The sequence below is a fragment of the Syngnathoides biaculeatus genome, chromosome 22 (genome assembly GCF_019802595.1).
Source record: "Syngnathoides biaculeatus isolate LvHL_M chromosome 22, ASM1980259v1, whole genome shotgun sequence".
In the NCBI taxonomy this organism is placed as follows: domain Eukaryota; kingdom Metazoa; phylum Chordata; class Actinopteri; order Syngnathiformes; family Syngnathidae; genus Syngnathoides; species Syngnathoides biaculeatus.
The window spans coordinates 1,190,522-1,217,007 of NC_084661.1; the positions used below are offsets into that span (position 1 = coordinate 1,190,522).

At 41.7% G+C, this 26,486-nt stretch overlaps 1 protein-coding gene and 1 non-coding gene across 5 annotated transcripts in view; one reads left to right on the plus strand and one right to left on the minus strand.

Moving 5' to 3' along the window:
• Positions 1 to 26,486, minus strand: part of dnah9 (dynein, axonemal, heavy chain 9) — a 226,294-nt gene that overhangs the window by 116,456 nt on the left and 83,352 nt on the right. For 2 of the 4 annotated variants that reach the window (XM_061810317.1, XM_061810318.1), the window contains 6 exons: positions 23,682 to 23,834; positions 22,070 to 22,195; positions 17,320 to 17,559; positions 15,444 to 15,604; positions 6,543 to 6,699; positions 4,085 to 4,189 (listed from right to left, as the gene is read on the minus strand). In XM_061810317.1, the coding sequence (XP_061666301.1) occupies positions 4,085 to 4,189; positions 6,543 to 6,699; positions 15,444 to 15,604; positions 17,320 to 17,559; positions 22,070 to 22,195; positions 23,682 to 23,834 (942 nt within the window). Of the gene's footprint in view, positions 1 to 2,977; positions 3,117 to 4,084; positions 4,190 to 6,542; positions 6,700 to 15,443; positions 15,605 to 17,319; positions 17,560 to 22,069; positions 22,196 to 23,681; positions 23,835 to 23,966; positions 24,102 to 26,486 lie in introns of those variants that run through there. The other 2 variants (XM_061810319.1, XM_061810320.1) reach the window with 2 other exon arrangements.
• On the plus strand, positions 25,424 to 25,542 carry LOC133496107 (5S ribosomal RNA). Its single transcript, XR_009793727.1, has one exon. It is a non-coding gene; the product is annotated as a 5S ribosomal RNA (ribosomal RNA).

Sequence of the window (26,486 nt, forward strand, 5' to 3'; positions counted from 1 at the left end):
AACTAAGGCATCACATTCAAGTGGTTACTCATTAAACTTTAAAGAAATTATAAATTGTAACCCTAGAGAGTTCCTGTACTATTTATCATAATTATATTTCAATGGAGTATACTCTATTTTCACTGGATGGTATTTAAATAATCTTATATTCTGATACACACAGAGTTCTCCTGCCTGCAGGTAGTTTTGGAGCATTGATTTTATTCAAGTTACGTTTCGTGCCCTATAAAAGGCTACAAGGGCACAGATACCTCCCGAAAAGAAGATCCTGTCAAAATACTGAATCTGATTGACATGCCCACTTCTAGTTGAAGACAACCCACCAAGAAATTTGAAAATCGGGTGAGGAAATTTTTCATGTCAGTAAAAATTGCTTTTTGGGGAATAGTTTTGTTTGGTATTGGTTAATAAAACTAGAGCTTAATTATTTCCCAACATATTTCATCAAACTTTGTGTTTTGCCTCCTACTCTCGGAACCCCTTCTCTTATCGACTAATCGACATTTTATACAATAATATCTGGCAAAGTAAGCTCATACAGGCCAAAATTGTGAGGGGTTCTCTAAGTCTTCAAATTTACAATGGTATTTAAATCTGCATCATTTTTTTTCTCGAGAAGAGCAGTCTGGGAAACAGCTCATGTACTTTAGTAATTAATATTATTTTTCCATTTTTTATTGAGTATTTTAAAAACCTGACAAAAGTGCTTAATCTTTTTTTTTTTTATTTCACAAAGATGGCTCATCAGGTTGTTACTTTCAAGGATTTAGTTTCCATGTAAAACAATGGCTGATCTTTCAAATGTGCAACATGGGTGTATTCCAGTTTCACACAAAAATGGGACCATTCAAGAAAGACCAATCATAAAAAAATACAAGTTGAAATCATGTGGAGAAAAGTATTTATTCACACAAAAAAAAGAAAAAATCTGCATACAGTTAGTGCGGTACGCCTTTAGAATATTGACAGCACAAGCCTGTTGGCTGAAACTAAGTTCAAATTGACCCAATTAATCTTCATATCACATCTGGTGGTGCTCTGTTGGCATCTGTTTTTTTTTAAATTCAACACTCAGCCCACCACCTGCGTCACAGCAGACCCAACTGGTAATGGAGGATGTCACCCTGTGATGGTGGCTGTTCCCACTTGAAGAGGATGGATTAGTTGTGCCGGGTTATGCTCGCTATGGTCGGAGTTTGCTGTGTGTAGCAGGCTCCACTAATGCTGGCCAAGCAGTGAAACAGGCTGCCGACTGTCACAGTACAGGTTTGATGCTTCTCTCTCAAGGTTTACTTCTCCACATATAAGGCACCGTGATTTATTATTCATTAAACCTTGCAACACCTAGTCATTTCTGTGGCTCTTTAAAATTCTCCACGCTCACTTGCAGGGTCTTGAAGAGAAGACTGCTTGACTTTCATTGCAACTATAACAGAAAAGCAAGGGCATAGCACTGACTGTTTTATAGAGCAGTGACTAATGAGCCACGGGCCAAGGAGCACTATCATCACCATTATCAACACGATCCTAATCAGCATCTTTATCAGTTGTCCTGCATATGCTCTTCCATGACAGTGTTCCACTTATATAAAAATAATTTCACAACGGACAAAGGCAGGATAAGAATGCACGTGAGACCACAACGGCACAGAAAGGCTTCTTTTGATGCAGGATTGCAGAATGTGCAATGACAGAACAGCAAGCATCAGCTGAAACACAGACACGGCCTGATTTCCAACGGGCTAGCTAGGTCAAATGCGGTTATAGTTCTGGTTCTTCTCTGTGTTTCAGTGGATGAAGTGGAGGATGGTGAAGACTAGGGGCTGACTGGATAATTGTGGCAAAGAGCATGGAAGATTGAAAACCTACCCGAGACTTTCCACATTGGCTGGTACTGATGTTCAGAGGAAAACTGTTTTCACTTGTGATGGGCATTTGGCCATATTTGACTATGGTAATGAACGCTTCATTTATTTATTTATTATTTTTTTTTTTTCAAGATTTCATTTCTGAATGTTCTAAATTTCCTTGTGATACATTGTGGCAATGCTGCCTGGAGGAGTTTTACAACATTCCATTGGTGAACTCATGTTGTTGCTGAAAACAAAAAAAAATAATGGACAGCAATGGCACAGTTGAGGGTGGCACGGTGAAACGACAGTTCTGAGGACTGGGTTCAAACCCCGGCCCCACCTGTGTGGAATTTGTATCTTCTCCCCATGTTTGTGTGGGTTTCCTCCATGCACTCCTGGTTTCCTCCCACATCCCAAAATTATGCATTAATTGGAGACTCTAAATTGCCCTTAGGTGTGATTGTGTGTGTGTGAATGGTTGTTTGTTTTGCAATTGGCTGGCAGCCAGTTCAGGGTATACACCACCTCTCGCCCGAAGATAGATAGGACCAGCTCCAGCGCTCCTGCAACTATTGTGAGGATAAGTGTTTCAGAAAATGGATGGACGGGCAGTTGATTTGGTCATGTACACCATTTTGCTTCAGTTACTTCAATTGCTTGATTGAATGACTTCCACATAAATAACAGAATTCATAACAAATAAGTCAATTGTCACTGTCATATGTGGTTTTCACCTGAATTCAACAGGAAACAACGTCAATTGAGTTCCAGTGTTTCTTATTTTAAGACACAACACACAATTATATCTAGCAAAAAATTTGAGAATCCAGGGCTAAAATGCAATAGGTGTCCATATTTTCAATTAAATCAGGATTAGCAGGTAGGGTTATATAACATTAATTTATTCATCCATCCATCCATTTTCTGTACCATTTCACTTGTGAGCTGGGGCCTGGAGCCTTGTAAGATGACTTCCTTTAAGAGACCTAAACCCCCATTGTTGCTGCTAGTCAGTCACAAGGAACATATGAACAAACACACATTGAAACTCACATTAACACCTTTGGACAATTTAGTCTTCAATGAACAGAATGTGTTATAAGGAATGAAGCCAGAAAACACACCTGCAAACCTTTGCAAAGATGGGGGGAAATGCAAATGCCACACAGTTAAAGATGGCAGCTTGAAGTAGCACCACATCATCCGCAAAAAGTAGAGACTCAACACTGACGCCTCCAAATCCGACCAAGATGACGCCCTTGCTCTGCCAAAAAATTGTGTCCATAAATGTTACAAACAAAATCAGTGACATAGGGCATCTAGTACTGCAGTTGCACTCCATACAGGGGAGGTCCTCCCTGTCTCCCCACCACCGACAGTCCCCGGAAGTCTCAGCCATCTATTTTCCATACCACTTGTTCACATTAGGGACTTGTGTAGGCTGGAGTTGGAGACAAACTAACTTGGAGCCAGAGGGTGCTACACCCTGCAGAGGTTGCTAGTCAATTGCAACAAACATTCGCAGCTTTAGGCTAAATAGAGTATTCAGTTAACAGCATCGATGTTTTTGGAACATAGCGGGAAGTCAAGTACCAAGAGAATTCCACACGAGTATGGGGAGAACATGAAAACCCCAAACAGGAAGGCTGGAGCAGAGATTTTAACCCCAAAACTCAGTTGAGTTGAAGAGTGCATTGAATTAGAACAAATCCCAGGCCACCATGATAGTCGGATGGATGGATGGATGGATGGATGGAAGCATCCCGAAGAGTATGTAAAAGATTTTTTGAGAAAATTCACCTGAAAGGAATCTAAGGTTGCATTAAAAGACATATTGACATAAAATGTTGATTTAAGTAAAGTATTGATTAGATATTATTTATGCATGTTTTTTTTTTTTGGGGGGGGGGTGTTTAATTACTCAATACTGCAGACATGTAAGCAAGTTTTCCCACACTCAACTAAGATCACCGACTTTTTCAACTACACTTAAGTCCGCTGGTGCAAAGGTGCAGTGTGGGATGTGGGTTTCCCTCACACCTGAGCCAATTATCCGTTTACAGGCTCTTTTTTTTAACCTTAGGCTAATTAAGAAAAACACTTTCATAAACAAGATTGAGAGGAAATAAATAAATGTGGTGCAGCGCAAAGGCAATTTCTCCTGATTTACAGACTTAATTTGAATTGGAATTAAACAGAATTTGAGATGTGACAACAAGACATTTTCTTACCTGAACAGCCACCACAGACAGCACCTCCACTGAGATCCTATTGAATTCATCAAAACAGCCCCATGTGCCTGTTTGAGCCAGACCTTTGTAGATGTTTCCACAGGACTGATGCACAGAACAAAAAGATAACCAAGGAGACAAACAGACAGGTTGCACAGTGACAATGCAGTCAGAAGCTGGACCGCAAAAAAACAACATAAATAAATAATAAAAATGATACAAATATAAAAACTACATAGCTTTTCATTATTTGGACAATATTTAACTTGTCCCTTTTTTATAAAGAATAATTTAAATTTGGTATTTTGTTTTATTTCACTTTATTTGAGCAATTGAACAATGAGCAGCAACTGACAGATAACAAAATAGGCCAAAGTAGAGGGCGGATGCCAAGCAAGCCCAGTAATGTTCTGTATATTCATTCATTTTCTACCGCTTATTCAGGTCGGGTCACAGGGGCAGTAGCTTTAGGAGGGATGCCCAGACCTCCCTTTTCCCAGTTACTTAATTAAGCTCTTCCGTGGAGGATCCCGAGGCGTTCACAGTCCAGCCGAGAGACGTAGTCTCTCCACGGTGTCCTGGGTCATCCCGTTGGTCTATTACCGGTAGGATGTGCCTCACCAGGGAGGTGCCCGGGATGCATCGGAATTAGGTACCCCATCCACCTCATCTGACTTCTCCCAATGCGGAGGATTAGGGGCTCAACTCTGACCCCCTCCTGGATGACCGAGCTTCTCACCACATCTCTAAGGGAGAGCCCGGACACCATGCGGTGTCCTGGGGGGTGGTCAAAGGATCTTGGCAATCCAATCCCCGGTGGCTACAGAAACTGACTCTAGGGAATTGGAATGTCAAATATCACACTATCACACAATAATTCAGATACTGCTACTACCACTAATTATAATAATATATTGCATTTAAAGTGTTAAACCATTTAAATACATTTTATTTTTGGCAGTTTTGAGCAATGCTCATATTGCTTAAGCAACTTGTGACAAAAAGCTGAAAAATAACATCTGTATTAAGTGCATGTATGCATGCATAACTTGTCCAAGGTGTCCGGAGGAGACAAAATGTGTAAACAGATTATAATGCAAGACATGTAGGACTAAAATAAGCAGAAAACACAGCATTTAAAAAAAATCACTTGAAATAACATTTACTTTATGAATGTCATGCCACAAGCTGTAAAACAAACAATCATTACTGAATCCACAAAAAAAAAAAAAGGTACAAAAATGCCTGAGAAGGGCACAAGGGGATTGATGGTGCTCAAATCTCACTTCCCTCAATGGAGTGCAATAATACTTAGTGGCACCAAAGACCCATTCATGGCTCGCTAAATGATTACATCAGCAAAAGACTGCAGAACAGGCTTCACCGTTTCATTCCTGCATTATTCACTTAGGAACACAGGAAAATGGTCCAAAACATACTACATTTGTTTTTAAAATTGCTTAAGTGGAAACCCTGTGAAAAAGTGGCTGAGATCTTCAAAGTTGTATTGCTACGACTACTGCCCATCTCTGTGCAAGTTTCCTATCAGTGCAATTTACAAAACCTCTTTTAGTATGTGAAGCTCAGCAAGACAGCGCCCAGTTTCAAGTGATTTTAGCTTTGATATTACAACTCCAGAGCCGATGTCAGTTCATTGTGGAGCGCATAAACAAGTGGATAATACAAACCCCAGTCACTCTAATAAAACATGATAGTGAAAGCAAAATAAGCGGTTGGAAGGCTTCCCATCCACATTTTCTACCAACAACTTCTGAGTAGAGAATGGTCCTCTAGGGAGTAGCTGGACCAAGATGAAGGAGGCAGCTGACTTTTCGCCAATTACAGGCCAAAGGAATCCTTCCCTGACCCAAAACAGAGCTGACTGGAGGATTGAGTCAACTCGTGAGCACATGAGTGAGTATGTGAGCGCACAAGAGAATATGAGCAACAGTGTGGGGCTCTGATGCCAGTTTGTAGGGCCTGTTTTCCACCCAGAGTATATTAGCACTTCTCTTTGACACCTTGCCGGGATGTGTACAACCAGGGGTGCTATATGCCTGGATACTGTAATGATGCACCTGTCTGAGGAAGCAGGAGGCAGCGGGATTGCAAGATTATGTTTATACCTCTTTTGACCACTCTATATGCAGAAGGTGTGCAAGAGTATACATGAGTGAATAATAAATCAGGTTGCAGTCAGGGTGCAGGGAGGGCATTTTGACAAGGCTCAGTAAAGAAATAACTGTCAGGTAGGAGCAAATCAGCGCTTCATCCAAAGGGGGGGAAGAAAAAATGATGAAAAGAGGGAAGATGAAAAGAGTGGGGCGGGAAGATGGTCGACACCTTGAATGACATATGCATAGCATACTGCTGACAAAGATAGAAAGATACACAGCATGGATTGGAGTGAACACACCAGTTGAAATGTAAAAGGCTCTCTGTGCTTTAAGTGACTCACCTTGTAGTCCATTTGCTCAGAACAGTTAAATACATAGACCATGATGCCCAGCGCTCGGCCCAAGTCTTTGGTTGTCTCTGTCTTCCCCGTTCCTGCAGGCCCTGCTGGAGCTCCACTCATGGTCAAGTGTAGAGACTGAGTCAGAGTGATGTAACATCTGAATGTGAAGCAGATAGACATAGTACCTTAAAAGACTAAATTAAAAAAAGCTATGGACTGATTGAACTGACTGTCATTTGATTCAAAACATATACAATATGAGCAATAGCCCTTGTTTTCAGCAAGTTACCTTCCAAGGTAAATAATCAAAGGAAGATTAAACTAAATCAGTTACCAACGTGGCAGCTAGAATAGTACTCAGAAGAGTGATTTGTTAAATAAAACTTTTTTTTGTAATTGTGGAGCACTTTATGTATTTGTGTTTTATTACGCCTTTGTGTATCTTATTTTGTAATTACCTCTATACACCACAGTTTTTGGTTACAAATACTGTAACTTCACTGGCCAGCAAAAAACAATTCCAACCCGTTGAACACTTTTTCAGGTAAATTAGAACAGCAATTGAAAGGGAACCCCACTTGTCAGTTTAAAGTAAGAACTCACAAATGCTATTCTAGATGACTGAACAACACACCACAGAAGAGTGTAAGGATGAGGGGATCAACTCTAGAGGAAGCCCATGTACTGTAATTAGAAACGGATGGCGGCTTCTAAGAGTGTACAGCACAGTTCAACTGTCCCGATTCTTGTAGTAAAATGATGACGTTCTTGCTAAAGCCTGCCGCAGACTGAGTGATGCGGTAAAACTCAAGTGAACTCCCACGCAGTTTGCTGGGCTGAACAACTATTCCATGATTTCCATGGTTTCGTGTGGCTGGAGCACGACATGGCAATATCACAGATTACAGCCAATCAAAATGCACCTACATTTTCACTCACGCTTAAAATACATTTACAGGTTTTAAGCGAGTGGGATCGAGCAATATAAGTACAGTATATAAAGTATACATATATTGTTTCATACCACACAAATATGTATAATTTCATATGTACCAGTGGATGAAGATAGCAGAGCTCTTGGCCAAAATGTAAGAGAGCACTACAGTATGTACTGCACTGCTTAAATTGAAGTGAATTGAAGAAAATGTGCCTCTCTCTTATTTCCCTCAATTCTCTTTGGTCTCTATCTCAAGCAACCCACTTCTTTAACTATTATTCAATCTTTTTCCAGTTTCATCAATGTGATCAAGTGCAATATATCATTTCTCGTAAGATTATTCAGGTTTACCGTTCCGGGAAATCCATACAGTATATGAATTTGTTCTGTGTGACGGTATGAGTGGCCAATTGTCATTTTTTTTTTTCGTGATGGGATGGTCCAAAATTTTGTCATGTGGAGAAGAGAGATGCAATTATATTGTAGCCATGCCAGTACAGATGACATTTGTATTCTTATGAGCGGAACAATTTCTGTTTGTTGAGCAGTCATTGTGCATAACCTCATTATAAGATAATTGAATCAGCTCCTGTGCCTTGAATAGCATAGAGGGTGATTAGGAATACCAGCCATTTCTTCTCTACCGCTGACCTGTCAGGACTAACAAACATTCAACCATTTTATCAAAATTAGCAGAACCATGGACGTGAAGCAAAGCATATTAAATATTTTATTTGTATTGCACATTTCATACAAAACATACCTTACTGCACTTTAAATGATTAAAAGCATTCAAATACATACTTAAAAACATTTGAAAAACTACAATTAAAATGGCTTTTAGTGCAAGAAATATCACTGAAAAGTGGAAGTACTCTAAAATGCATGAGAAAAAAGTTTTTACTCTGGATTTGAAAACACTCACAGTTGGGCCTGACATCACCTCTGTTGAAATTTTTTGTAGCATAATAGCTAAATGCTGCTTCACCATGTTTGCGTTCAACTCTGCACTGTATTATTAGACCTGAGTGAGTTAAAGACCAGTAGCAGAAGTTCAAAATTGATTCTAAAACTGACTGGAAGCCAGTGTAAAGACTTAAGAATTGGAGTTATCTACTCTGACCGCTTTGTTCTGGTCACAACCCGTGCTGCAGGATTCTGAACGAGCTGCAGCTGTTTAATGCTCTTTTTAGGGAGTCCTGTCAGAAGACAGGTGTGTTTGCTTGGGACCCCCAAATGACTACACAAGGCTCAGGGGTGACCCTGTGACGTGGCCAGCTGAAATGACAACCAAACTTGGATTAGTCGCTTGTTCTTTAATAAACAAGGCAGCTAGCTAGCTACAAGAAGTAATGTGAATTGCAGGACATATTTACCATCAACACGTCATACATGATATGGTTCAACTTGGCACTGAGTGTTGGCTAGGCCACTGCATGATACACAGAAATATGGGCTCCTCCCGCATCAGGGCTTTTTTCCCCGATTGGTTATGTGGGACCCCTGGAGCTACTTTGATTCCCACAGTTGGGAAAATCTGTGACCATGTCTGCTCAGCCCAGAGCGAATAGATGGCGGCCTCTCCCAAGTTCACCTTTTGGTGCTGAATTGAAGCATTTTACAAAGAAGAGTGAAAATTACACCATTCGGTAGCAACCACCATGAATGACATTGAACTGTGGGACAACACTGTTTACACATGCCAGAATGAGTGCACACAAGCAGTTAAATTCATCACTGGTGAGGTGGGGGGTGGGCAGCGGGAACACTCAGACCAACTCCCTTTCTGCAACTGACATTAACATTTTGGCTTGTTTTCAACCTTCATTCATCCGTCTTTCTATAATGTGTATCTTTCGTTTTCAACCTGTTTCAGTACATTTTTTTCCCTCAAATATCCAGAAAAATCAGGGTTACAGTTGCACTGAGTGTATATTGATTTCCGTAACGGAATACAAACAATCTGAAATCAAGTTTTGAATTTTGAGCAAGGTTGTTTCACAGTCACAGCCATGAATATAATTGTACTTATAATTCCTTAAAGAGACTTGAGTCATATACTATAAAGAATAAATATGAATTCATCATTAAATCCAAATGTATTGCATCATATATACAGTGCCAGTACATGTTTTGACAGGGCCACCAAAACTTGGTTCATTTTAAAAGGCTTAATGTCAGAATGTGTTAAATATAATTCATTCATAATAATAATCATCAAAGCAGAGGAGGAAACCGGATCCATTGTCAGAAGTAAAAGAGGAATGCACAGAGCCTACAAATGAGTGTAGGGACTTTGAATGTTGGGACTATGACAGGAAAAGCTCAGGAGTTAGTTGACATGATGATTAGGAGAAAGGTTGATATTCTGTGCATCCAAGAGAGCAGGTGGAAAGGTAGTAAGGCTAGAAGTTTAGGAGCAGGGTTTAAATTATTCTACCACGGAGTAGATGGGAAGAGAAATGGAGTAGGGGTTATTTTAAAGGAAGAGCTGGCTAAGAATGTCTTGGAGGTGAAAAGAGTATCAGATCAAGTGATGAGACTAAAATTTGAAATTGAGGGTGTTATCTATAATGTGGTTAGCGGCTATGCTCCACAGGTAGGATGTGACCTAGAGTTGAAAGAGAAATTCTGGAAGGAATTAGATGAAGTAGTTCTGAGCATTCCAGACAGCGAGAGAGTTGTGATTGGTGCAGATTGTAATGGACATATTGGTAAAGGAAACAGGGGCAATGAAGAAGTGATGGGTAAGTACGGCATCCAGGAAAGGAACTTTGAGGGACAGATGGTGGTGGACTTTGCAAAAAGGATGGAGATGGCCGTAGTGAACACTTATTTCCAGAAGAGGGAGGAACATATAGTGACCAACAAGAGCGGAGGTAGAAGCATGCAGGTGGATTATATTTTGTGCAGACGATCTAATTTTAAAGAGATTACTGACTGTAAAGTAGTGGTAGGGGAGAGTGTAACTCGACAGCATAGGATGGTGGTGTGTAGAATGACTGGTGGTGGGTAGGAAGATTAAGAAGACAGAGGTAGAGCAGAGAACCATGTGGTGGAAGCTGAGAAAGGAAGAATGTTGTGCGGCCTTTCGGAAAGACTTAAGGCAGGCTCTCGATGGACAGCAGAAGCTCCCGGAAGACTGGACAACGACAGCCAAGGTAATCAGAGAGACAGGCAGGAGAGTACTTGGTGTGTCTTTTGGTAGCAAAGGCGAGAAGGAGACTTGGTGGTGTAACCCCAAAATATAGGGAGTCATACAAGGAAAGAGATTAGCGAAGAAGAAGTGGGATACTGAGAGGACTGAGGAGAGGCGAGAGGAGTACATCGAGATGCGACGTAGGGCAAAGGTAGAGGTGGCAAAGGCTAAACAAGAGACATATGAAGACATGTACACTAGGTTCGACACGAAAGAAGGAGAAAAGGATCTCTACAGGTTGGCCAGACAGAGGGAGAGAGATGGGAAGGATGTGCAGCAGATAAGGGTGATTAAGGATAGAGATGGAAATGTGTTGACTGGTGCCAGTAGTGTGCTAAATAGATGGAAAGAATACTTTGATAAGTTGATGAATGAAGAAAATGAGAGAGAAGGAAGAGTTGAAGAGGCAAGTGTGAAGGACCAGTAAGTGGCAATGATAACTGAAGGGGAATTCAGAAAGGCACTACAAAGGATGAAAAATGGAAAGGCAGTTGGTCCTGATGACATACCGGTAGAGGTAAGGAAGCAATTTGGAGAGATGGCTGTGGCGTTTTTGACCAACTTATTCAACAGAATACTAGCGGCAAAAAGATGGCTGAAGAATGGAGGAAAAGTGTTCTAGTTCCCATTTTTAAGAACAAAGGGGATGTTCAGAGCTGTGGGAACTATAGAGGAATAAAGTTGATGAGCCACACAATGAAATTAAGGGAAAGAGTAGTGGAGGCTAGACTCAGGACAGAAGTAAGTATCTGCGAGCAACATTATGGTTTCATGCCTAGAAATAGTACCACAGATGCATTATTTGCCTTGAGGATGCTAGTGGAAAAGTACAGAGAAGGTCAGAAGGAGCTACATTGTGTCTTTGTGGATCTAGAGAAAGCCTATGACAGAGTACCAAGAGAGGAACTGTGGTACTGCATGCGTAAGTCTGGTGTGGCAGAGAAGTATGTTAAAATAGTACAGGACATGTATGATGGCAGCAGAACAATGGTGAGGTGTGCCTTAGGTGTGACAGAGGAATTTAAGGTGGAGGTGGGACTGCATCAGGGATCAGCTCTGAGCCCCTTCCTGTTTGCAGTGGTAATGGATAGGCTGACAGATGACGTTAGACTGGAATCCCCTTGGACCATGATGTTCGCAGATGATATTGTGATATGCAGTGAAAGCAGGGAGCATGCAGAGGAACAATTAGAAAGGTGGAGACATGCACTGGAAAGGAGAGGAATGAAGATTAGCCGAAGTATATATACAGAATATATGTGCGTGAATGAGAAAAGTCGAGGGGAAAAGTGAGGCTACAGGGAGAAGAGATCGCGAGGGTGGATGACTTCAAATACTTGGGGTCAACAATACAGAGCAATGGAGAGTGTGGTAAAGAAGTAAAGAAACGGGTCCAAGCAGGTTGGAACAGCTGGCGAAAGGTGTCTGGTGTGTTATGTGACAAAAGAATCTCTGCTAGGATGAAGGGCAAAGTTTACAAAACAGTGGTGAGGCCGGCCATGATGTATGGATTAGAGACAGTGGCACTGAAGAAACAACAGGAAGCAGAACTGGAGGTGGCAGAAATGAAGATGTTGAGGTTCTCGCTCGGTGTGACCAGGTTGGATAGGATTAGAAATGAGCTCATTAGAGGGACGGCCAAAGTTGGATGTTTTGGAGACAAGATTCGAGAGAGCAGACTTCGATGGTTTGGACATGTTCAGAGGCGAGAGAGTGAGTATATTGGTAGAAGGATGCTGAGGATGGAGCTCCCAGGCAAAAGAGCGAGAGGAAGACCAAAGAGAAGGTTTATGGATGTGGTGAGGGAAGACATGAGGGCAGTTGGGGTTAGAGAGGAAGATGCAGGAGATAGGCTAAGATGGCAAAAGATGACACGCTGTGGCAACCCCTAACAGGACAAGCCGAAAGAAAAAGAAGAAGAATAATCATCATCATCATTTTTTTTTCAGAACGATGTATCAAACTGTTAGCCCTTTGCATTCAATACCTGAGAAGTAGCTCTGCTTTAAATTGGTTGGTGATCCCTGTTTTAGGTGATATTTACATTTAATCATTGGATACTTCTCTGTTTGACAGTGTGACTATATTCAATGCAAACAATACCAATCTTTCAACTGATATTTTCCATCATTGCTGAACAAATAACTTCAATACTGAGAGAAAATGACAAACAAATCCTAACTACACTTACTAACACTACATCTAAAGGTTGCCACGAGGTAAAACTGACTTATTTTGTCAAATGGTCTCACAAAAACTCCAAAATAAAAACATACACAGAAATGTGGTTTGATACCATTAGATATTACGTATAAAACTAGAATGCTTTGTCCGACAAAAGATAATCCTAAAAAAATTGGGAAAAACATTAATAGCTTCTACAACTGGAATTATTTTATTTACTACCTGATAAAACCCATAAGACCAAATGCTGGGGTGGAGGTGCAAAGAACTTGCTCTACAGCTCCTATTTATGGATTGAGATTGCCAGTTTTTGTTTGTATCCAGTCAGTTTGTTTTTGTTTGCAGTTAGTACTTTTTTTCTGTGTTTAAAGTGGGAGTGTATTTTTGGGATATTTTACATTATCACTCAACCTTCTCTTGCTCCCGCGAGAGCACAGGTGTCAAACTCAAGGCCCAGGGACCAGATCTGGCCCACCGCATGATTTTAGGTGGCCCTTGAAGGCAAATTACGTGTATCAACTTCCATAACTTTTGTTAAAATCTGCAATAAAATTTCAAATTGTCATGTCATATATGATAATGTTGAAATATTGTAAGTATTTATGTGTTACCAAACATCAAAAATAGTTGAAAAAACCCATTACCCTTGATTTATGATTCCAAAAGTAGTTCATAAATTTGATGTGTATATATGATGAGGTGGTGAGAGACTGTATAGTTTCTTAGTCATACCAGCCCTCTGAGGGAAACCATCAATACAATGTGGTCAGCGACAAAAATGAGTTTGACACCCCTGCTCAAGAATTGTTTTTTTACCCACAAAAGAGGAAACTGAAGGGTGTTCATCCGAACACACGTAACAGATGGAGACTGCAGTGAAAGCCAATAAAAAAATAAAAAAAAACATCATAGAAGAACATCAACAGATCACAGGCTTGATGTATTTGATTTCAAGCAAAGAATTTGCTATACAATTTGAAGTCTTATTCATTATAATCTGTTTCTGTTAATCTATTTTAGTCTATGTTCTAATATGTTTGCTCACTTAAAAATATGATTAAATACATGCATGTAAAGGATGAATTGTTGATCTAGTACCTCTTGTTCTTCTTTTGGTGTCAAACAAATTATTTCAGTATACTGTACTGCAAAAATTAATAAATCATTCACCCAAAAATAAACTACTATTCCAGTATTTGTATACTATAATTTTCCATTTTTAAATGGTTGATGCATTTTTTTACAATCTTAAATCAGTTGAAGGTTGCTGACCTTTTAGATAAAAAAGATTGAATGAACGTACTGTATGACCAACTGTTAAAGGTTGTCTGAGGAATGACAATTTGGAAGGTAAATCCTTTTCAATGGGTAGCAATGCACCAAACAAGCTTTTAGCCGTTTCTCAAACTATGGATTAAAGCTTGCGGCAAAATGCCCCTGAACCCGTGATCCATTATCAAAATGAACACTGTGGCTCCCAGGAAGGACATGCAGCATATGGTGAATTCTTGGTACTACAATGGCTACTGATCTGGCCATCAAAGCCCATTGTTTCTGCTTTGTTCCGGCTTCAAATGGAATACTGGTCAATCTGGCAGATCTGGAGATTCATAATCACATTCTGCAGTTTGCCAAATGGCTCTGCGAACCAGGCATTCATCTCCGTCTAGCTCAAACTTTATCAGGAATTCTGTGAAAACACATGCTTGGGAACAAACAGAATGTTGGTCAAGTTCCCTGAGTGAGTCAGTCCACAAGATTCTACTTGCCATGGATGTCTGCTATGATCCAAATTAAATTACTGGAATCTACAGTATTTTTTGTTTTGTAATATACCAAAAATTACAACATAACAGACAATCTAACAACTATACCGGTGCCTTGCGATTCTTTAAATACCTTAGAAGAGGTTCCAGACTGATATCTTCTGTGATATTATTTTAAAAAATCCACCAAAAGAGAAGCATCACAATAAAAACAGGATCCTTAAAAAAAAAAAAATGCTCGTAGATGTCAGCTTTAAATGTAATTTTTAAATGGTTTTAAAATGGATTGAGCAGAAAAATATTCTTGTTCCAGATGGCAAATATTCATACCTTATGTTGAATCTATCATCTCTGATCATGGTTTATGTGAGTTTACCTACAGAAAGAACAAGATTTCCTGAGCGGGGGGATTTGTTTTTTTTCCCTTTTTTTGTACTTCCTTTTTGTTAATGTTGTGTATTGTTTTGATGTTTATTTTCAACTTTTGTTGGCACAACTACACTATAATAGATTAACACTTTTATGAATTCAAGCCCTCTTAAAATATTTTAGGATTCTCCTTCTGAAACAGAAAATGAAAGGCCAAAGATAATCACTTAGAATATTTTTTATTTAAACTGTAGTATATTCTCAGTAATGAGTATGAATATTTAGGGTTTTTTTCTTAGGATGTTCACAGGTGCTTATTTGGAAGTAAATGAAATGAAATAGTTATTTTTAACCTTGGGTTAACAAATGGATAGCATTTTCAGATTACTATCAGAAACAATCATTACAAGTTGTTCAGATTGGATAAATGTCACAAATGTACATACCTGTCTGTTAGAGGCGTGATGACTAGTCTCGGCGTGTTGCCCAAATACTCATAGGAGTAGCGGAACTGGGCATCACAGATATTTGCAAAACAATGCCTCTCCTTCTCATCCCAACGGTGTCTCAGCTGTGAAAGCCACACAAATGCCTGACAATTGTCCACCTTAAAATCGAGTGAAAAGAAAACACCAAGGTTAGCAGAAATGCCCAATGTAATACTTTTCCTCACTCTAATTATGTTAATCACATATTGCGCTTCACATTTTATTTACCGTAATTTCTGGTCTACAAGCCACGACTTTTTTCGCACGCTTTCAACTCTGCGGTTTATACGTTGATGCGGCTAATTTGTGCATTTTTTTCTAACAGCCGCAAGGGGGCACTCAATCAGAAAAAGTAAGAATAAGACTGGTGGAATATATGTGCAGAGGAAGTGACTTTTACAGGCCCTGTTAGCGCTGCACTAGCGTTAGCACTGTGCTAGCGTGTTGCTGCTGTGTTACTGGCGTGTCTCAGTGATATTTACCGGTAAGTTTTATTTTAACCGGCCGTGTTAGCATTAGCACTAGTGCGCCGCTAACATTAACGCTAGCGTTAAATTCTTTCTGTGAACCGTCTTTCTTTTTAAATATCTCGTTTGAATGTGGGTTTCAATGTGGGCACTTGGGGCTTTTACACAGCTACAGCGTATGTATGTACCAAATCCTTTACTAATAAACTCTGTGAGTCTTATAACCAGGTGCGCTCTGTATGCCGGGAATTACGGTACTGTATATATCTTGTCTTATTTTGAGCTATTATTATTATTATTATCGTCTTATTCAAACTGATTTTTGACCCCTGGTATGGTATAAATAGGCTCAGTTTGAAAAGCAGCTCCATATCATGAGGCTTGGCTCTGTTGTGCTTCACAGTGTACTTGGACTTGAATTTAGTGCTTTGGGGGTCTGTCATCTGTGGACTCAAGATTTCTCTTTGGGCCGATTCGAGTCATCAAGTGTGATGTGGGGGAACACCCTGGACTGTGCAGGGCACCTACAGAAAAACAGCCATTCACATTTGCACCTAAGAACAATTTAGTCTTTAATTAACAGAACGTGGTTTTGGAACATGGAAAAAAGCCGAAGTACCGACAGAAAAACCATGCATGGAACATGCACTTTGAGATCTAAACTCCACTGTGTTACACTATTCTGAACACAATTCTGTTAGAATTCATAGTTGCGTATTGGCATTTGAAGATTTCAGCAAATTCATCCTGAAGAGCATATGTTGAGCCAAAAGTCACATATATTGGGCCATCTGGTCTTCCTCACAATTCAATCTACTGTAGTTTGTCCCATGGTGTTTGAGATAATGTGCAGATTCACTTACTTAGTCAAGCATGCCTTTATACTGTATGTAGATCTTGCAAGTGAGGCCGCAACAGAAAATACCCTTTAACCAAATCTAGAATTCCCCCAAATTTCATCAAAATCCAGTGGGACCTCTACAATGGAAAACTGTATAATTTTGAGCAAGAATTTCAGGGGTGACCAGTGACAAGGGATAATTTATTTTTACTTTTTGACTATTAATGATAGTTTCCCCCTGGAACTGATATTTCTTATTTGCTAAGGTAAATATTACCATAAAATAAACAAATTAGAGGTTGACCAGTGTCCCAGAATATATTTAGTGATAGGATTAACTGTGTTTGTAGCCTATCCTGAAGATGTAGTAATGAGGGGAAGATTACAGTAAGGAGTCTAACCACATCTTCACTGTTAGAGGTGGGAAAAAAAACACACTGCATATACTAATACTTTTGTCCATAAACTGAAAAAGGCTTTTTTTTTTTTTAAATTGATTAATTCCCTTCAACCAGTTTCACTTCACCTTCTGTGCAATCATCTTGGCAACCACATCTCTGGCGTGGACGTCAATAGTACAGATGGTCATGACCTTCTGCCGATCTCCGGGCGAAAGATGGCCAATCAGCATGGAAATGAGGGTATTAAGCTGAGACACCTGTTTCTTATAGTACTCCTTCAGAGCGCTGTCAGAGCCTTCTTCCATGCGGGCAAAAGCCATTCCCACCTCGGATGTCCACCAGATCTGAGTGCAGGTCAGCGCCACCTTAGGTAAAAATTAAAACAATCACTTTGAGGGAAACTGCAATTGAAAAAGCATTGTGTTGAAGATTCAATTGTTTATCTTTACGACTACTTCCATGTGATTTTAAAACATACCAACTGAAGGTGAAATATGAGTGTGTGTGTTGGGGGTGTAATGCTCCTGGCATCCTCCCCAGGCTGGTGTGGTCAGCCAATTAGTCGACACACACCTGCACCCCGTTTCGGCTGATTACACCCAGTACTTATAGGACACGGGGGATAACTAGTCCTCCGCCAGATCGTTTATTCCCATGCCTCGTTCCCGCACTCCCGTGTTCCCTGACCATCCTAGTAACCCTGCCACTTCTGATACTGCTGCTTTTCCTGACTGACTCGCTGATCATTGACCACGGACCTAATAAAGACTTTCTGTACTCTACCTGCTTGCCTCTGGAGTCGTGCATTTGTGTCCGCCCTCGAGCCCCGGTCGTGACAGAACGATCTGGCCAAAACATGGACCCAGCCGACTGTGAGGCCATCCGCCGTTTGCTGCAAGGAAGGGCAGACGCGTGGTCGACCAGGAGGTTGCTCTCCAGGTTACGAATCAACGTCTCCATGAGATCTGTGCCCGGCTGGAGCCGTGGCTAGCATCCCAAGCTAGCACGGCTGCTACGCCGACGATGGTCATTCCACCTGTCGCTTCGAGTCCACCCGTTTCACCTGTTACGGAGCCCTCCCGTGCCGGCATAACTCCGCTCTCCCGACCGGAACGTTTCTCAGGCGACTCAAGCAACGTCAAGGCCTTACTTGTGCAGTGCGACCTCCATTTCGAACTGCAGGCATCACGAGATACTCGTAATGGCCTTCGGCCAAACCAATGCCCCGGCCGTCTTCCAAAACTTCACTAATGACGTGCTTCGGGAGTTCCTGAATAAAACTGTATTTGTATACCTTGATGACATTCTTGTCTTTTCAGCAGACCTGACCTCTCACATCCAACAGGTCAGAGAGGTGCTCCGGCGTCTGTTGCAGCACCAGCTGTTCGTAAATATGGACAAGTGTGAGTTAAACCGAGCATCCGTGTCCTTCCTGGGTTTTGTCCTGGCAGAGGGGGAGATACGTAAGGACCCCGGGAAGGTCGATGCGGTGCTGCGGTGGCCTGCCTCCGGCAGCAGGAAGGACGTGCAAAGGTTCTTAGTATTTGCTAATTTCTACAGGAAGTTCATAAAGAACTTCAGCTCCATGGCCGCTCCTCTGCACGCGCTCACCTCGCCACACACTGTCTTTGAGTGGTCCAGGACCTGCCAGGAGACCTTCAACAGGCTTAAGGCAAGTTTCACCGGCGCGCCCATCCTCATTGTTCCAGACCCAGATCACCAGTTTATGGTGGAGGTTGACGCATCTAATTCGGGAATCGGAGCCATCTTGTCTCAGAGGAGTCCCAAGGACGGAAGGATCCACCCGTGCGCGTTCCTGTCAAGGAAGCTGACCCCGGCAGAGAGGAACTATGACGTACGAGATCGAGAACTGCTGGCGGTCAATACTGCGTTGGAGGAGTGGCGGCACTGGCTGGAGGGCTCGCAAGCGCCGTTCGTGGTCTTCACTAACCACAAGAACCTAGAGTACCTGAAGAGCACGAAGTGGTTGAACGCCGGTGGGTGAATTGCGGCCTCTGTCCATCCCTTTCCGCCCGTGGTCACACATCGCACTGGGCTTCGTCGCCGGCCTGCCGCCCTCTCAGGGTAACACAGTTGTGCTGTCCGTGGTGGACCGATCCTCCAAGATGGTTCACTTCGTGCCACTTCCGAAGATCCTGTCAGCCAAGCAGACAGCCCAGCTGGTGTTGGACGAGGCCGTCTGCTACGACGGGTTCCCCCAGGACGTCGTCTCGGACAGAGGTCCGCAATTCAGCGCCCGCTTCTGGAAGGAATTCTGCACCCTCATCAGCGCTTCGGCCAGTCTAACTTTGGGCCATCATCCGGAGTCTAACGGCCAAACAGAGAGGGTAAATCAGGAATTAGAGACCGGACTTCGATGCTTAGCATCTAGGGACCAGAGCACTTGGAGCCAACACCTTAAATGGGTTGAGTACACCCACAACTCCCTACCCTCCGCCTCAACAGGTATGGCTCCACTCCACGTTGTGCACAGCTATCCTCCCTTTCCGTTTCCCTCATTGGCCGCAGACTGCGCGGTACCGTCGGCCCTGGCAGTGGTATGGCGCTGCAAACGGACCTAGGAGGCAGCCCGGAGGACGCTGCTGAGCATGGGCAATATCTACAAGTCCGCAGCAGACCGCAAGACAAGAGCTGCACCAGAACTCAGGGTGGGGCAGCGAGTGTGGCTCTCCACTAAGGATCTTCCGCTGCGGATGGAATCCCGCAACTTGCTCCCAGGTTTGTTGGTCCGTTCCCGATCACCAAAATCATTAACCCGGTCGCTGTATCACTTAGACTAACCAGTTCGATGAAGGTGCACCCTACGTTCCACGTTGGAAGACTACGCCCGGATCGTCCTTCGCCGTTCCTCCGGCAAACACCCCCCCCCCCCCCCGCATGGTGAACGGTGGGCCAGTGTACACAGTGCGCCGGTTGCTGTCTTCCCGCCGCAGAGGAAGGGGGTTCCAGTACCTGGTGGACTGGGAGGGATACGGACCGGAGGAGCGCTCTTGGATACCCTCGCGCTTCATTGAGGACTCCTCGCTCATCGAGGATTTCTACGTGGCCCATCCAGACGCTCCTGGGCTGTCAGGAGCCGGCCGTTGAGGGGGTGGGGGGTACTGTCATGCTCCTGGCATCCTGGCTGGGTGTGGTCAGCCAATTAGTTGACACTAGAGAATGAGATTTTTCGGGAATTTCCGTGGGACACGTGATTCCCGCGGGAATCCCACGGGATGGGAGTAATTTTTTTTAATTAATCCCGTGATCGGGACGGGGCGGGAAAAAAAAGCAACAAGAGCGGCCAGGAGCGGGAACGACATTAATACATGATAATTTTCAACCGTGTTAAACAACCAGATGAACAGATGCGTCCATTTTTGTAGTCATCTTTCAGTGAGAGCCAACAGTCTTTTGACCGCGCTAGCAACACAAAAGAACTACAACAGTGGTTTGACTTGCTGTCACCTCCATAAGTGAAAAGCGACACGGAGCGGCTGCTGGCGACACACAACAAAACACTTTGTTTACACCGACCGAATGTCAAAATAAAAAATGTAACATTTTTTCAATATGTTTGGTTTTATTCAAACGGGAGCAGGACAAGAGTGGGAGTAATTTTGAGTGCGAGTGGGATGGGAGTGGGAGTCATTCTACGGGAGTGGGAAAGGACAGGATGGATTTTTTTTACTCCGACCCGGGATTGGGACGGGAAAAGATTTTTTTCTCTGGGAGTGGGACGGGACAGGAGTGAAAATCCGCTCCCGGGTCATGCTCTAGTCGACACACACCTGCACCCCGTTTCGGCTGATTACACCCAGTACTTATAGGACACGGGGGATAACTAGTCCTCCGCCAGATCGTTTATTCCCATGCCTCGTTCCCGCACTCCCGTGTTCCCTGACCATCCTAGTAAGCCTGCCACTTCTGATACTGCTGCTTTTCCTGACTGACTCGCTGATCATTGACCACGGACCGAATAAAGGCTTTCTGTACTCTACCTGCTTGCCTCTGGAGTCGTGCATTTGGGTCCGCCCTCGATCCCCGGTCGTGACAGGGGGTAAGGCAAAAACAGGTCCATATGCTTTTACAAGTTATCTTTATCCAGGCAAAGGTTATGGTACCCAGTTATGAGTGTTTTTAATACTTGTTTTGGGAAAGTCGCCTCAATAAATATTTCCACGTGATTTGCATTTGACCCAACATGGCATTTAATTTCCATCGGACTGGTTGCTCAAAGGAAACATTTTATTCCTGTTATACTTAATTAGAAAAAAAAGTGTAACTCAATGTTTTTGTTTTTGATGCATTCATTTCATATATATCACATTCAAAGCATCCTAATAAACAAGGAATACATTCATCTACTACTTAGGATAAAGGTGTTGATGCATCTCAAGGTTAGAAAATGTATTTTTGTTTCATGCAAAAATAATTTATATTCACAAATCATGTTCTCCTGAATTAAAAATGGGTCAAAGAAAAGGGCAGGAGTATTCTCGTTAGTAAGGATGCAAATTAATCACATCATAAAATATTCGCTAACTCATTTTGTTTTTTTTTTTGTGGGGTCACATAATTAACTCAATAAGCTATTTCTATTCCAAGGTCAGCATTAAAATGTAAAAACTTGATAAGCACTTTATATGACCAGTTTATAGATTAGTATAGGGATTGCACATCACCTCAGACAGACATTCATCCTTGGATAAAAATTGTTCTTAGAGCAATATACTGTTGATACATAACATGTGCAGTGCTATGCAATGAAAAGCCAGTATGTGTACTGTATCCATACGATAGTGCACTGTATCTACTGTACAGTACTGTAGTGTATCTAATTACTTAAGCATCCATTTCATTGAATCATTTTACCTGAGCTGGATAATCAAACAACCATTGCTCTCTGGGTTTATCCTCGTAGGTGGTCACTGACTCAGTCATCTTGTGACGAACAGTGGCGCGCATAGTGTCCAGAACCTGGTTCAACCACACCTCCACCTTAAACAACACGTACATATAAAAAAAAACACACACACAAGAAAAGAGTGTAAACCCTTTCTGAATAATGGTTCATAAACTTGATCTGGGTTTCATCCAAGTCACAATAGTAGATGATATTCATAACTCTTCCATCCATCCATCCATCCATTTTCTGTACTGCTTACCCTCCAAAGTAGTGTATGTTTCCATATTTTTCGTAACACAATACAGGATGGGACAAACGACATAAACCTTTGGATTGAACGACGGTTTAAAGCCTCCTTTGTCACCACTAACATCAAACAAATATTAATGTGAATGCAGATCGGACTTGCACAATGGTCAGGAGGGATTTTGGAGCATCTTGGGATTTCAGGTGTGAAATAATGCCATAGCATCTTAACGGGGTTGAGGTCAGGACTCTGACTGGGAAACTGCATAAAGCATAGCATATTCTTTTGAAGCCAATGTATTGATTCACTTCTGTCTTTTGGTGAGTTGTTCTGTTGTATCATGCATCTTCTGAGCAATTGGCAGACAAATGGTCTTAAGGTCTCCTGCAAAATGTCTCGATAAACGTGATTATTTTTTTCCAACAACAATATCAGGCCCTGTGGCAACCAAGCAGTACCAAACCCCAAATCCCCTCCATCATGCGTCATAGTGAGGATGAGGTATTCAATGCTGTGCCTTTTTTTTCCTCCACAAAAAGCATTGTGTCTTCCTTTCAAACAACTGCTTTCCTCTGTCCACGGCACAGTTTACCTTCAGAGCAGTGAAAGACGAGGATTTTGGAGATAATTTTACTATCCTTTACAGCATCATGCATTTTTTTTATGTTACGTATTTTGAGAGTTCAGATGTGCCAGGCATGTTTCTCATCTGTCAATGCTTCATGAAAATGGAAAACTGCAAAGGTGTGTGTGAGTGTGTGTGCATTTTTTTTAAGGGCAGTGCAGTTTTAACCAACACCTCGAGTCTCTTGACATTGATTGGACCCCTAGGTTGGCTGACTCTTGACTCCGATGAACTCTTGGAGAAATCACAAGCCGACATGGTGTATGAAAAATTGTTTTCGCCAGCAGATAGGTATTAGCTCTTAAATTAATCTCTTCTGAGATAATTTTGTTGTCATCATAGTAGCTTTAGTTTCACCCGTAATTAAAAAGTAACAAAAAACTGAAGAAAAGTTGTGATATAATGATTTTTTCTATCCATGCAATATTAAGAATTAGCATGGATGGATGGATATAAAGTAAAATGGAAAACCTCTCTTATATGCAAATCAAAGGTAACAACTAGCAATAAAATTCAGCCTCACATGGGCCTTTTTTTTAAACTCCAATTTATATTTTTCCCCACATAAAAACATTTGTTTGAGAGGTTTGTTATTTATTATTCAGTTAAAGCAACAGAAATACTGGAGTAATTACCTAATCAAATTTTTAACTCAGCATGGAAGCATTTTATAAGACACATAACAATATTAAAAAGTCGATTTTACCTGTCCAGAGCAGTCACAGGACTTATTAAAAGGGACATATTCCTCCTCTTTGCTATACATGCCGAGACCAGTCTTAGAAGAATTTCCCTTTGCATCTGCTTCAAATCGCATTTTACCCATGTTGTCAAACAGCTTAGACAGATGCCTCTGTACCTGGGAAAATGCGTAACAAGCAAGCCAAAATTCAAGGTACAGACAGGTGTAAATTTTACTAAAATTTAATGCAAACATTGTACAGTTTACAGGTTTTGAAGAGAGACATTTTCCTTGCCTGCTTCCACTTACATTTGATGGAAAACGGTGTTGAACAGACATTCATGACTCTGCTGGCAAAATTGTCTTGGCAAGAGTAGAAAAAGTAAACTACAAAACCATGAGCAACATCGCCTCAGCGTGGAAGCGAGAGATACTACATCAAACTGAGTTCAACTCAAAACTGCTGAGAAACTATGCTGGGATAAAAGCCAATCGAATTGAAAAAAAAAAAAAAATAGAAACCATGCGTTTTCAGGGTTATTTGGCCAGAAGTACTAATAGAAAAGGAATATCAACATTTCAGGTCCATAAGTTTAAAGGTTTAAGAAGTATTCATTTAACAATCCTTTGTTTTAGTTGTAGTCTGGTGTGCATTATTTTGTGACTTGATTCTAAAAGAACCACTTCATATTTGGAATAGGAACTTTCAAGATGTGTGTTAAAATGCAAGTAAAAAAAAAAAAAGAAAACAATAAAATGAAAAAGTGTTACCAGAAAAAAAAAAACAGATAAGAACAGAAACAAAAAAGGTGATGTGCAAGTGTCCGATTTTGGTTTAAATATTTTATATTATACTGTCTGTATTGTGTGTGTGTGAGTGTGGGGGGGGGTGGGGGGGTCCTATGCTACTGAGGAAAAAAATGGGGCTAGTGAGATGAACAGAGGTTGAGTGCAGGACGGAGTCTATTCCTGCAGGTCGCAGCGGTACATACACAAGTAGGGGCTGAATTGTGGTCAATGTTCCTTCTAAGCTGCGCAATTGCGCACTTCTCGCAAACTCAGCACATAATAAAACCTATCTGGTGCAGTGAATGCACTGCAAATGAATTTGATATATAAAGTTTTTTGCTGTATTATTTTGCTCTGTAATTCAGTGAGTGACAACTGTCCAGCCAATCATACGATACGATGCAAATACGCTACGCAACCAATCACGGCATTGACAGTACTTGTGCATGTGCTGTGCTCGTACATGACAATAACAGTGCGGTGGAGTTCCGTAATGCTAACGCTAACCCGTATCATGGCGAAACGAGCAGGTAGTGAATGTGATGTGTCGGCTCCCCAAACCAAAGTAAAAAAAACAAATACAAAACGGTTCTTTTAAGATGGAATGGCTGTCGGAGTATGTGCAAATAGAAGAACAAGCGGTGAAACTGGATGAGATCTTTTCTTTTTCGAGTGAGAAAAAGTGCTCTGCTTAGCATGCAGCAATGCAAAAGTTGTCAATAGAAGCTGGACTACCTCAAGCAACACATTCATCAGAAAAGTCATTTGAATGCTATTGGAATTATATAAAGACGCAAGATGGGAAAAATGATTGCTACATTATTGTGAGAGAGCGCAAACGACCAGGAGATAAAGAACTAGCTGTCACACACACACACAAAAACACGCGCACAAAAATCTGACCCTGAGCAAGTTAAATTTCTCAGACAATATTTTACTTGGCATTAAAAAGAATGCATCAATGCTGTCAGTTCAACGCTTACGGCCATGCTACCCTGAGAACGCCCAATCTCATCAGATCTCGGAAGCTAAGCGGGTTTGGACCTGGTTAGTACTTGGATGGGAGACCGCCTGGGAATACCAGGTGCTGTAATCTTCTCTCCCCGGCTAAATGCAGAGGGGTTGCGTCAGGAAGGGCAGCCGGCGTAAAACTGTGCCAAACAAACATGCGTTCATCTAAGATGACACGCTGTGGCGACCCCTAATGGGACAAGCCGAAAGGAAAAGAAGAAGAATGCTGTCAGTTCAACAAATCCATGATCACATGGCAAAGTATGTGAGTATACCAGAAAGCTGGCGAAGCAAAAACTATCCCTTTAAATTTGTGAATTCAATCAATGAGTCTATATGTAAGTTTAAAAATGGACCCTGGCATACCCTAATAGTAGATGGGAGCACAGACATAACAGAACACAAAATGCTAGTCATATATATCAAATTCAGGGAGGAAAATGATGTCAGCTATAAAACTGTAAGTTGGCCAGATGAGTTACATTAAAAGTAAACTAATGAAAATTGCTGTTGTAATTTAATTCTTTTAATAATAAACTTTCTATGATGATGTCTGATACTGGTGTGTGGCCACAGTGAGCACTTCTGATTTTGCTTACAGTGGTCCTCAGTGTGCGCAGAGATCTTGTCTGTATGCCCAGACAGAGGAAAAATTAGAGGGAACATTGGTTGTGGTGTACTTTCACGGGGAGGAGGAGGTTTCTGTAAAGGACGCAGTAATGTACAGGGAGATAAGATAGATAAAAACAGGGGTGACGTGGTCATATGATTGGGTGCTGGGGTTTGGGTGCCCAAGTTCTACAGTATGTGTAGTCTGTTGAGTTTGGAAGGAAGAACAGAATGGAGTTTTTCCCAATAAACAATACAGGATGTGCGAAAAGTTTGGACCAGGGTTTCAGGGCTGGATTGGTACCTTGATAGTCACCGTCTGGAGGTGTTTCAGAGGTAGAGGGAAGCAGTCCAGGTGATGTTATGAATATCAGGTGCAAATAGGTGACGTCTGTCTCAAAGTGGGAGTAAAAGGGTACT